The 14,014-nt window shown below is 42.8% G+C and overlaps 1 protein-coding gene across 1 annotated transcript in view; it reads right to left on the reverse strand.

Annotated features, from left to right (window-relative positions):
• Window positions 1-12,197, reverse strand: part of TLL1 (tolloid like 1) — a 140,462-nt gene extending 128,265 nt beyond the window's left edge. The window contains exon 1 of the mRNA XM_075028950.1: window positions 11,883-12,197. Coding sequence (XP_074885051.1) covers window positions 11,883-12,039 — 157 coding nt within the window. The 5' untranslated portion in view covers window positions 12,040-12,197. The remainder of the gene's footprint in view (window positions 1-11,882) is intronic.
• Window positions 12,198-14,014: the final 1,817 nt, after the last annotated feature.

A 14,014-nucleotide genomic window follows, 5' to 3' on the forward strand; every position in this document is an offset into this window, starting at 1 on the left:
GATCAAGGAGGCATCTCTGTATTTGGCTCTCTTTCATAATGCAAAAGGGAGGCTATGTTTTAAATTCTCTTTACCCAAGTTTCACTTCTGTAGACACAGACTGCAATCCATCAGTGCTACAATTTATACTTAATTCAGCTTCTTCCAATGTAAAGTTATTATGAATGAAAACAGCCAAAAGGCCCGAACTGGGTTTCTGTATTTTCACCTGTACTTCATGTGTGAAAGGGCTTCATCTTCAAGAATGCAGATAAAGGACTGAAAAAAAAAGGAACCCCCTTTCCTACACTCTCAACTCTCCACTGCTCCTTCAATTCAGGGATGAAAGGATTCCAAACTGTAAAAGGAGAATCTTTTCATGATGGGCAAAGATTTTATTCCTTCCTTCCCCTGCCAAATAATTCCAGAAAACTCCGTAACTAAAGCCAAGTAAAGGACTTTCTTCAAACAAGACTCCTCAGTCAAATCTAGACTCATTTATTATTTGCAGTTCTCACTCAGGCTATGATTAAAGTTTGACACACTGAAGAAGCAACATCAGAAAGAAAACAAAAGTTTGTGAAACACAGAAGTAACAAACTATGTGGTTAAACGCAAGATTTGCACTGAATTATACTATGTCATAAGGATACTTAGGTCTATACTGCAATCTAGGGGTTTTGCAATCTGTTCATATTATACATAGCTTTGGGGGGAAAAAAAAAAAAAGCTTTTAGCTCTGTTTTTGTTTTAGCATTTAACTAATTCTTCAACTTATTAAATAAATGGGGATATCAGTACACCTGTTCCTCCTAGTTTTCCAAGATCTCTTTAGCTTCTAGCAGCCTCTGGGATAGGAAATGTTTTAATTTTTGGATATTGTAAATTACTGGAGAGACTTTCAGTGCTTGTCAAACTTCAGCTGATGGTACATGATTTTCTTGATATTACTACAAACGACATTGACACCAGTTTCACTGCTGTATTTTGTAACAAATGGCTTATTACCTTTGACTTTACATTTCTTGAAATTACACAGATAAGGAACTGTATACGCAACTGCAACCATCATGTTCGTCAGCATCTTTAGCCATTCATCAGATTGAACAATTAATAAAGTATTCAGCTATGACAAGAAGAAACCTATCTCTAAAGGCTGAGAAATTATTGCAGTAATCTAAATCCAGTCTTATCCCGAGGCTTCTTATGAGGGGGGAAAAAAAAAAATAAAACAAAAAACATCAGATGCTCTTGCAAGCTGCTGGATTTTTTTTTCACACCCCAGTCCAGCAAGAAAGAACCTGCAATCACAAGGTCACTGAATGCAAGATTTCATGATACTCTTGTGTTAGTGATGACAACTACAGAAACTGGGGCAAAAATCCAACTGCCTTCATTAATGTGCCTGCAAAACATGTGAGCACATGAATACAAGCCATAGCCCAAGTACCTGGGAGTAAATTAGTCAGCTCTGCACTTTATTACTTATTCACCTATAAATATTATCTCTAAAGTAACTGGAAACATTCCCACTGAGTTCAATAGCCTCTAGATCAGGTTTAACACACAGATTAATGTGGAGTTTCCCAGTGTAGGAAAAAAAAAAAAAAGAAGACAGACACCCACACGATCTGTACACACAACTTTAAAGATCCTGTATAGATACTTCTACAGACATCTATGCTTCAATAATACTTCCTTAGGGAGTCAGGTGAGCATTTGCATACATGTGTTTAAAGATAAGCATGTATACAAGTGCTCCACTGGATGCATCATGAGAATCTATATACATCAGGTAAAAGTACTTTTCTTCTTGTGCGCTTGCCTGCATTCGTTTTCATCTAATACAGTTGGTCAATGCATTTACAATCATATTGAGCTTTGAAATTCATTCACTTCCCAAAATAGCCAAATTGCATTTATCTTTCAGGCATGCTACAAGACATGAGTTTTTGAAATAGCATTTAGGGAGGGCTGAGGAACAAAGGAACTGCAACACTGGATCATATCCAAGGTCCTGTCTCTGACAGCAGTCACCACCAGCTGCTTCACAGAAAGAAACAAGAATCTACAGTAGGTAGACGAGGATAATCTTGCCACACATTAGGGTTCATCCTGGTTTCCAGCTACTAAAGACTGCCTTGAACTCTGAAGCCTGAGGTACAATATCCACTTGAAAATGTTATCATTATTAATTATCAGGGCTCCAAATACCCCTGTTACCTATGTAAATGTCATATCATATAACCAAATACTGCCCCAGTGGAATCCTTCAGCAGACTTCAAACTAAAAAAAGTGTATAAAAACCCCACATATCTCCTTGTCTCAGTTCTCAATTTGCCACTTCAGGATTTAACAGACTAACAGGAGTAGAAACAAAAAGCTTCTTTTTTATCTTCTTGTATAATTTCTTAAATAGTACATGTTTACCATGTCCCTTCTCTTTCATTTTCTGTTTTCTAAACATCTTTTTACTCTGTTTTCATTAAACAGTTTTTCCAATAATCTAACTTTTGTGGAATAAAACACTTATCCACATGAATCTGGTTCCTTGGCTATTTATAGGTTTGATTATTGTTTTTTTGTCTGATGGTTTGTTGTGGGTTTGCGGGGGGTTTTTTAGCAATTTCTTTTCCAGGCATGAAAGATTAATCTATATTAGTTTTATGAACATGATGCCATTGCAGCATATCAGTAACACCAGAGTAAGTATTCCAGAATTTAGACCTCAATCAATCATCTTGAATAGCTGCATAGTCAAAGACAGAGCAGTTTATATGATGACAAAAGGATGGGCTGATGGACAGATCAAAGATCCTGGTACTAAAATGAAGTCACAAATGAATCACAAGAAGATGGGTAACATGCCTTCATCATGATGCTGGCAGTTTTGCATGTTCTTAGTCAGAAAAGGGCTAAGTGGATTGCCTGAACAGAAAATACCTAATTTATCAACTTGCCAATATGCATGTACACCTTTATAAGGGATGAAACAGATAATTGTAAGTATGGAAACAGTTGTCAAGTAGTGGTGTTTAACCCACCTGCAAATAAAACTGAAGTAAGATCACAACTGTAAGAGTAATGTTGAGTAAGGGGAAAAAAAGCGAGTACAAGTGAAAATGAAGATGTATGCAAATTTGTTATAAATATAAGGACATTTTACCAGATGGAGAAATTGGGCAGTTCATCGTCATGTTCTCACACCCGCAGAGTTGTTCTAAAACTACTCTTCATGAAAGCAAATATAATTGGCTGTGCAAGTAAACTGTTTAAATAAATCTTGATATTATATAACAACCATCTGAAATTATTTTCTTTACTTATCTGAGTACATCATCTGGAAATATAGAGAAGCTCTGCCTCTTGGCCACTCTTTCTAGAATTGTTATGCCCTATCCTTTCTACTTTATTGGGGAAGTTGAACAATGTTGAAGGTCTTTAGTGATACAGTACCTACAACTGCAAAAATGTACCTAACCAGCTCCTATTAAGTCAGACACCAAAAAAATGGATTCATTTTTGTTTAATAACAATTCGAGTTATTACTAGGAATATGTTTAACTGCTGCTACCAGCATGAGAATAATGTAACCCATCTGCACAGCTCTTTAAATACATCCCTCTCAGCTGATGTCCATGCCCCCTCACTTCTTCCAAGAGCTGGTATTTAAACTCCACCATACAGTTTACAATATCCAAGGACCACAATGTGGCTGGAGAGGTACTGGCACCTTACAAATGCAGCACTGTATCTGTGTCATTCAGTTTTTGTAGGAAAGGGATGAAAATCATCAGGACAGCAAGACTGATAATTTCTAAATTCAGATTTAAATGCACTAAAAATAAGTTTTAAAATAAAGATATTTCATTTGCATTTTTGTGTCCTGATTTTGTTGATTATTTCCTGAAGGAATAGAGTTCCAATACTTACTATTCCTTAATATAATATTAAAAATTTGATATTTTGTCAGTGACATACGAGAATACCAACCCAGAAACCTCTGAAAGTTTGAATCCTGATTAAGGCATGCCATTAACTGACAGTCACTCATTTTGCTGGGCAGCACCAACTTTTAAAGCATGATTTATGGCCATTTTAAAATTAAAACTCCCATGTAATTTACACAAAAATTAAGCAAAATTATAATTTTAAGCGTTTCATGTAACAGAAATCATTGCTAAGAATGTTCATATGTTTTAAATTACTAAAAGAATACCTCAGACCAGGCATATTGTTCTGCAAATGCAATTTATAACCATCAATATGAATAAAAAACCTTCAAAATCAATTCCTAGTCAATTATTGATAGACTATCTCAATAAAGTATATATAGCAAAGAAGCTGGTTAAATACATACTGCATATCCTATTAGGCATCATATTTCACACACCTCAAGAAAAAAATTAGGAGTTATTTTAGAAAATAATTGATTTTTTGGCGTTTTGATCTTGACAATCTGTTTTTAAATATTGACGGGAAAACCCACAAACCTACATTTTGGCACATTATTGCTCTGTAAGAGCTATCTGATTGTGCTCAAATATTCTCAAACGTTTGATGCCCACAGATTTATAGTCACTCAAGATTTGCACTTGCAGATCATTACTCAGGCAAAAATCCCAATAAAAGTCATCTGAGAGCATCCGTATGCCTCCAAAGTAGTCTGCAAGAGCAACCACTCACATGGGTTACACACCTGTTCAGGGTCACACACAGACACTCTACATATATCCACAGCACAGCCTCCACCTTCCCACTCCGCAGCTCAACCTCTACTGGTGTGTTACAACGTATACAAGTTTTACACTTCAAGTACTTCTAGTACTCTTCTATTTTTCAGCAAGGACAGTCTTCACATCAGATCTTGATATTTAGGTACTTGAGTCCAGCAGAGACAGAAGGTTCACGTATGTGTTCTGTGTAAGTATTTATAGCTGGATATTTCAAGGTTTGACGTGCAGTGTTTAACAAATCACTGGCAGCCCACTGGCAGCACTCCAGTGCAAGGCCTCTGAGAACGTGCTGGTCATGCACAGCCCACTCATCCTCCTCCTCCTCGTTTCCAGCTGTGAGCATAGGTGCCCAGTTTCTTTGCTACAGAATTATCAAAGCAGTAGAGGACAATCTTACAAAAAGCCTGATGGTGAGCTAGAAGTTATATTTGGAGGTAATAATAACTGCTAATTGTGAGCAAGAGAAGAATATGTCAAGGGAAAAAAACAGCAGAGGGCTAGGTGACTGGCCAGGCAGCACAGGGACAGGCAGTGGGGACAGGGAATCCAGAAGCAAGGAAACTTGTCATAGGAACAATGAAAGAGGTGACAGGGAAAGAAGTAGAGGATGAGCAGCAGACACAAAGAACGAACATGCATTAAAACACGTTAAGAGATTAGCCATCAGCTCTCTTAGCCAAGAAAAATATCCTGAGAAGAGAGAACTAAAAATACCCAAAGACTTCTCTAGGCACACTTTCAGTTGCTATATCTCTGAAGGGATGTAGTAGGGAGGTGGAGAGAGGTTGTCTGTGGTCAAGAATGGGAGCAACGACCTGCATTCAATAATAACTGGAACAAAGTAGATGAGATAGAACTTGAGGAGGTTGAGAAAAGTCAGAAAAACACTATGAAAGACTGTCCATCCTACTGAAAGCTTTGAAAGCCCAAAGCTTAGTTTTGCTCTGGAATACTCTTAGAATCATCTTTCCTTCATATATATTAAAAAAAAAAAAAAAAAAAAGTTGTATAACCAAACATTTTTCATGAGTCTAAAGCCAGACCATGAAAACCTATTTCAGTTTAAGGATAAAACACACATTGTCTAAACAAAGAATGGAGATTTCTCCCCTTGTTTAGTTTATTCACTGTTATAAAATTTAGAGTACTGTAATGCATCCAAGAAGGGAAAAACAACAAAAAAAAAACAACAAAAAAAAAAGGTTTATTTTCCTCCACAAGGTCCACTGTGCCTGTGAAAACCAGAAGTTGACTCTTCCATTTTACAGCCCTTCTGTCAATACCATGCACCACAGACGTGACCGTTTCTCTCCAAAAAGGAGTGAATGGAATTATGTCATAAGCCTATCAACCTTGTTTTCCAGAGGGGCAATAAGAATGACATAAGGCAGACATCCAGGTGTGGTGAATGTTTCTGAGCTTGCCTGGGGGACCTGATTCCAAGCTCAATTAGATTTGTCAATTAGGCTTGTTTTGCAGTGATGTAATACTGCTCCTTGCAGGTCACTTGTTCGACACACCGGAAATATATTCAGAAACAGATCCCTATGGAAAGTGGTCTGGACATGAAACTGAGCCTTTGGTATGGAAGGATATTCACAAAGTTAGAACGTCAAATATATTCATTTAATACTGTTTTCCCAGACTTTCACTATTGAATTAATCTCAGTGAAGCCAAGGAGAAAGAGAACTTTATGTTCACACAAATTTCTTTCAAAGTTGTTGAGATACGACATTAAAGGGCATCACAGACAAATAATGGTGGAGAATTCTGAAAAAAGAAATATGACTGAAAAATTAAATTTTTCAGTAGTCTGATTTACCCTATAACGTTATCCACAGCAGGATGGAAGCCATTTGGGACCGACTATTCAGAAAAGCTTGTTTCTGTTTCAGCTGCCTACACTATGCATTTACTACATGAATAGTCACAGTTCTGTCAATCTGGCAAGTGATATTAGCAGTACAACCTCTATATTAGTACAAACTGCACAATATACCTTTCAGAATTTACTGCATGACTGAAATATAAAGATGAAAGATCTCAGTTATCTAAATCATGCAACAGATTCAAAATGTATAATCAGAGGTTTTAAGAATTTTCTTGTTACCAGACTGCACAATTAGCATGCTTTCAGCTGAAAACACATGTCCCAGAATACAAGACACAAACTAAAAAAAACCAACCTAGCAGTATAGAAGGCTGCTGCTATAACAGCAATAAACAAAAGTTAGACTGCAGTTACAGATGACACCATATAATAATTATACTTAATATTTACCATCAACTTTTCATGTTCAGATACTTTACAAATAAAATACATAACTAGGTTTCACACCTGAGTGAGGTGAGAAATACTAATATCCCTGTTACGGACAAACCAAACTTTTCTTATTATTATTTATAAAGGTGCAAAGAAACCAAATGTGTTCCTTAGATTCTCACAGGAGTGAGAAATGGACACAATGAGGAGAGGCTTTCTTACTTTTCTCTTATTCTCAAGCAGGCACACATACATACAGAATTTGTTCTTAGACAAACAACAGCAAGCTAACCAACTCCCAAGTGATGAAGCTGTAAATCTGTTTGTCTTTATTTATTATTTTTTTTTACATTTGTATATACTTTACTGGGAAAAAAAATAAAAAGCTTCTGTTCCAAGGCAAACGACTCATGCATAATTTGAAAGAAAAAAAAAATCCCAATTAAGTGTTTTGTGTCAAAAAAAAATTAAAAAAAAATCATCCGAACTAACTACAGTGAGAATATAAAAGTTTCAATGAAGTGTTCCTTGGGACAAGTTTCCCTCGGGAAAAGTTTCTCCAGTGCAAGACGGAATTCTACTTAGAGTCTATTCCCCAAACCTTTAGCATTTTTTTTAGGAAGTGAAATACCTCACAGAAGAAATGCTAGAAGAGATTTATCTGAGGACAGCCAGCTGCCCAGAGGCTGGAACAGTTCTCAGTGATGTGGATATGTAACAAAACTAAGACTTGTTGCCTAATCTTCTATAGTTCACAGTGTTGAATTGGAAGATCACACCAGCATCTATGTGTGTGTCTTTTTTGTTTGTTTGTTTTAAGGAAACAAAACAAAAGCCTTCAAAAAAACCTTTAATATCAACTAAGTGCAGACTATGACCAAGTATTACAGAATGGGAAATTCTTTTCCTACCCAGCCCACTCTGTATGTTTCTCAACAGATATCCTTAATGCATTATAAGCTGTGGCAACAATGGAAAAAAAAAATCTTTGGGAATCCACAGATAAATGTAGATGCATGCTATGATCTGAAAAGCTTGACAGTGTCCATTTAAATCTAACTAAGCATTTTATTTTTTGGAGTAATACCTGATTCATAGAAATCATGATCTCTGTTCTTAGATTCTTTAAAGCCTGACATTGCAATGAGCATGGCATTCCCAGTTTCACATCTTCTGGCAAATTAGACCCTGAAGATGAACACCTTACACTTGAACTTCACAATGGTAAACACTGAGGGCAATATCCTGCAGAGAAGCATGAGGAAATATCTGAGACATCAGAAGCACAGAAACTGTGTTACATCACATCCCGCTGTTACGGCATGCCAGGATACTTGTTATAAGAAGTAGCACGACCCAAAATTTGTACATAGGTTAAAGGTCTGCAGACAAACACACAGGAAACCACGCAGCTCATCGAGTTCTTCTGCACAATGTCAATAGCTTCCTTACCGACACTCGTCTCCTCAACACCGTCACAACACTTCTCCAGACTCTTCTCTTCCCTGGAGCCCTTACTCCAGGGCTCTCAAGGTGCTGGCTTCACTGCCAAGACTGAACTTTGGGGTTGTTGCATAAAACAGCTGCTGTTTTAGATGCCATTGGGAACGTCATTTCCAGAAACATTTCCTAACCCTACTATGCATCTGTCAGACTGCTGTTACCTGTAGATTTTTCACAAAGCTGGAAACACTGTAAGAAAATGTACTTTTCAGCCTCTATAGCATCCTGCACTACACTGCTTCTGGGAACTTCAAGTCAGAGGAACAGGGTGATTCTAGGCACACTCACTAAATTGATGCCTTCCTTATGAAAATGTTAAAATACACACAGAATACCCATAAATAATCCCACAGAATACCTATAAATAACACCTCAGGGGCTGTCGTTTTCTGTTTCTGGTAAATTTCTCCAGCTCTTCCACAAAAGGCAAAAACAGGGAAAAAGGGACCTACTAAAAGAAGATTGATTCAACAGAGTTAGGACTTTATCTATAAAGGGTTATCTATATAGAATTATAACTATATCTAACTACAGATCTGAGGCTTCGTGTACTGTGCTTTCTGTCACAAGATCACAAAGGGTTTTTTCATGTGGTCTATGGAATAAAAACCAAGCAGCGAACACTACTCACTGAAGAAAAACAGAATGCAAACAACTTTTAAAATACAGGTGAATCCACCTTGCATCAGCATATTTGGGGCATCTTAGTTGTGGTTGGTTTCAAAGCATTTTATTTGCTCACAAATTGTGGTAGGTCAATTTATTCTAGCACACCTGTAAAATCTGCATGCAGCTCACAAGAGTTTTTGAAGTATGTCACTAGCTAAAACCCTAACTGACTTTGGGCATTCCCCTATCTGGCTGAGTTGCAGAAATTCACTTATATCTGGGACCTAACTGTTACCAGCCTGAAGAGTTAAAAAAAAGAGCACTTTTACAGCTTCAGCTGTAGGCCCTCCAGATGCAGTAAAAGCAGGTGTTAATTATATCTAAGATACAAAGTTTGCACGCACTGAACACAATCTTCAGCAAGGATTATCTCGTTTTATCCTGTTATCTCGCGCATAGAGCGACCACACAAATTTGAGTGTGAACAACTCACACTCCTGAGTGTGAAGCCAAGCTTTGTCCTTCTTTAGGGCCTCACTGTGGAAACCATCCTAATGGCATATATTGGTAAAATTACTCATGGGAGTCCAAAATCCACCCCAGATGGTAAGACCTGACCTAGGGAGAACACACAGTTGGCTTATGCTGTTAAAAGAGGCTGAGCACCCGCTACGCCCATCACCTTTGATCAGGTATCAGTAATTCACTGGCTAAGATTAATAGAGCCTTTAGGGAAGGTTTAGCAGGAAAATTAACTGGGAAATACTGTTGGAGGACCAGTTTCATTAACATATAGAACTTCTAATTTTTGTTAAAAATCATTGGTACGTGGTACAAACCCAGTGTGCAGCAGTGACATACATTTTCATTTCTGAAGAACTACTATACGCTAAAAAAAAAAAGTGAGTGGGCTATTTACTGAAGTGAAAACCTCAAAGTGATTGCTTTTAAGACTAACGGGAACTACACACAAGTAACTCTTCATGCATCTACTTGTCTCTCGTCACAGTAGCATCTAAGTGCCTTGGGAAGAAGCAGCAGCAGCAAGAACTTCTATAAAACATTTCAACGGGCCAAACTTTCCAAACAAATGTTTCTTTCTCCAAACAAAACAAAACAATGGCGGAGAATTGTCAACACTGATCATATCGCACAGTCTTTTACTGTTGTCTTTCTCTCATGCATGACCTTAAAACACTTAGCATCATGAATTATAATTTTTAATTATTCCCACTATGAAACAAGAAGTACTAAAAAAATCCCGCAGCAAACAGAGTAAATACACGTTTCTCATTACATGAAAGGATGCATATGAATGTTCCTAAAGAATTACAGACCAGAAGAAAAGCGTTCAAGTTAATGATGGCCAGTTACTTAGATATATATTTGTGAGTGCTAATTGGGAAGAAGTAACATTTTGTTTGCAGTTGTTTCTGCTCTTTTTGAACTTGAGCATTCCTCAGTTGTAAGCAAGTAAGACCTAACGATTCACACTTAGGAACAAAATATTTTTGTGATTAGAAAAACATAGTGTCTGCATATTTGGCATATACGTTCACCACATTCTCCTCAATAAATTAAACAAAACCACACAGACATAGCGAACACAACCTTTGGCTGAACTAGTTTTCAGAATATAAAATAACTAATTAATGCAAAAGAGGCTGCTGGAAAACTCGAGCGCTTATTTAACAATAGCGCCGTTGAGAATGGACCACCACTGCTGTTCGTAACGCGTTGGGGGGGGAGCATCATCGAGATACACTTGTCTACTGAAAGATCAGTGAACCCGGTTCCCGAGGTCAGTTCTGGTTGCTGATAACTTTAATGGACGAAGAATTGTACCTGGCATTAAGGAGGCTGAAGTCCTAAATCAGTTAAGATAAACGTTCTAGAAAAGCCCTCACTCGCTCTGCGAATAACTCAACTCTTCCCACGCAGCTTTCGGAACGGGCTCGGTCAGGCACCGAGCGGGCGGGGGGCACGGCAGCGGCCCCACGGCACGCGCCGCGGGAGACCCAACCGCACCACCAACTAGCCGGCTTATAAGACAGGCACGCGTGGGCTCGCAGGGCTGAAAGCCCAGCAGCTAGTTAGCCCCCCGCGCCTCGCCCCCCTCCCCCGCTCGGGCCGTGCACTTATCGTATACATATTCATAGGGCGGCCGGCCACCAGGGCCCGCCCTGGGTCCGCCCCGGCCGGCCCCATCCGAGGGGGTGCCCGGCCGGGGGCGACAGGTTGAGATGGAGGACGGCGAGGGGGAGCCCGCGGGAGGCGGCACCCGCTCCCGCCGCGGGGGCGGGCAGGGCCCCGCCAGGAGCCGCCGCCGCCCTCCGCCGCCGGGGCCGGCCGCTCCGCGCTCCCGGCTTGTGCCGCGGGGCACGGTCCCGCCTCGAAACCCCTGAGCCCCGCCGAAATGCCCTCTGCAACTTCCGCGGCCCCGGCGGCGGCGTGCCGGCGCCGGGGCCGCGGAGCGGAGCGGAGCGAGGCGGCCGGTCCAGCCCAGCCCAGCCCAGCCCTGCCCGGCCCGGCCCTGCCCGCCGCCGCGCCCCTCTCCCACCTACGCCGGAGGCGCTCGGGAAGCCGTCCAGGCCAGGCGGACCGCGGGTGCCTTCCCCAGGTGAGGGAGCCGGGCGCAGGGGCTCCGGCTCCGCCGGCCGCTGCTGCCCGGGGAGGGAGCAGGTGAGCCCGGGACTGCCCCCCTCACGCACCCCGCCGTAAATACGGCCGAGACAAAGTCACCATCTGGGGAGGGGGTGGGGAGCTGCGTTAGACGGGGAAGTCACTTACCGGCTTTGCAAGGATCCTTATAATCTATCGCCTCAGCTTTATCCTCTTCAGTGAAATCGTAAGTGTAGTCATAATCAAGGCCAGAGCAGGAGGAAGGCTTCCCACAGACAGTCCACCCGGCCAGCCACAGTGCCATCCTCCAGCAAAGCATTTTCATCCTCCCTCGGGCAGAGAGGTGGTGGGCAGGGAGCAGATGAATTAGGCGGCCGGTTCTGCTGTCCACGCCGGCTTGGGGAAGGAGCGTAAGGGATGGAGGAACCACAGGTTTGGGGGGGCTTGGGGGTTGGTTTTTGTTGGTTTGGGGGTTGGGTGGGTTTTTTTCCTTCTCCACCTGGAGGCTCTTCAGAGGGACGGTGCTCCCTAGGTAGCCCCAGTCAGAGGGGTGCAACACCGCGTGAGGAGCATGAGCGCCGCTGCCCCTCCTGCCCCCAGCCCGCCACCTCGCCGGGGAGAAGTCGCTGGGTGTGTGGGTGGGCGCAGGGGGTGGACTCAGGCCGGGAGATCCTGTCTGTCAGGGCGTCCCCTCGCCTCTGTCAAACCCCAGCCAAACTTCCCGCGGAGGAGGAGGAGGAGGAGGCGGCGGTGGCGGCCGCTGCCCGCGTCCCGCTCCGCGCCCGGCCCGCGCCCCGCTGCGCGCCCGCCGCCCGCCGCGCCGCCGACCCCGGTCCCGCTGCTGCTGCCGCCAGAAGATGGATCCGGGCTGCACATCAGCAAACTACCACGGGGAGAGGGGGAAAAGAGAAAGAAAGAGGGAAAGAAGGGAGGAAAGAGAAGGGAGCGGGGGGGTGGGGTGCACCAGAGCAAGCCGCGGAGCCCTAGTGATGGGAGGCAGCAGCTACGCTGGAGGGAGCAAAGTGTCAGAGCTTCCCCCCCTCCGCACAAACACTTACTCTAAGCTCTGTCTCTGGTCTGTCCCCCCCCCCTCCTCCGTCCCCCTTTAACTTACGAAAACCTTACAGGCAACTAACACACAGTCGTCAGCATCCTGCTTACTTATTCATACAGTCAGGGTCAGGATCCGGGCTGCTTCTGATCTGCTCCCTTGATAGTCTTATGGAAACACACGCGCATTCACTATATGCCTCTATCTCCATATAGCTTTCTCTCTAGATAAGCAGTGCATGGCATTTAAACAACAACAACAAAAGAATCGAGATCAGATAAAACAATGCACGGATCGGCACCCGGCAGCCAGAAAAGCCCGAGAGAATGGGTGATGAGGAGGACGGTGAGAAGAATTAACTGCAATTTAGGAGACGGGAAAATAAATCAGTGACTCTGTATTTCTCCCTCTGCTGCGGCTGCTTTGCAGTGTTAGCCCCATGAGCTGACGGGTGGGGGTTAAGGAGCGAGGGGGAGGGGGAAAGAGAAAAGTTTAAGCGTCCATAGTTTGTTTAAAACAGAGGAAGGCAATATAAAAGGTCCATTGGTCTCCAGAAGTTCAGCCAAGCAGCTGCGAACCGGTTCCAAAATGAAAGTAAGCACAAACAAACAAACAGAAAAAAAAAAAAATAATCAAGGCAAACAAAAAGTAAAACTGCAGCAGGCAGCAGCAGCAGCGCTGAGATCTTGCAGTCGGGCTTTCCTGTTCTCACGTGGATCTCCAGGAAAGTGGTGGAGGTTTATTTTCCAAGCGAAGTTTCCGCGGGAGCCGCCGCCCCGCTCCGCGGTATCCTGCTTCGCCCCGCCGCGCTTCAGCGCCGAGGCGCCCCGAGCCGCTGCCGGCTGCGCGGGGCCGGGTTTTGTTTTAAAGCCCGAGAAGGGATCAGCGCGCAAAGCCTCATTTCAGCCGATCAACCTGGAGAGGGAGGGAGGGAGGGAAGGGGGAGGAGGGAGGAGGGGTGGAGATACGTGCTGCTGGAATAAAATAAGATCAAGCGGAAAAAAAATTATATATATAAATATATATAGGTAGCTAAAGATCTCCCTCCCTTCTCCCTCCCTCCCTGCCTGCCTGCCTTCCTGCCTGCCTCCTCCCCTCCCCCGAGACGGGCAGCTCCGATCCTGCAGAACCGCCTGAAACTGTTTCAGACCAAGGTGAGACTTTTCCGTAGCAAACTCTCCTCCTCCTCCTCCTCCTTTTACGAGTTTCCATGGAAAAGGGCGGTGGGGGGGACGAGGGGTGGGTAAGG

The sequence above is a fragment of the Buteo buteo genome, chromosome 1 (genome assembly GCF_964188355.1).
Source record: "Buteo buteo chromosome 1, bButBut1.hap1.1, whole genome shotgun sequence".
Classification (NCBI taxonomy): domain Eukaryota; kingdom Metazoa; phylum Chordata; class Aves; order Accipitriformes; family Accipitridae; genus Buteo; species Buteo buteo.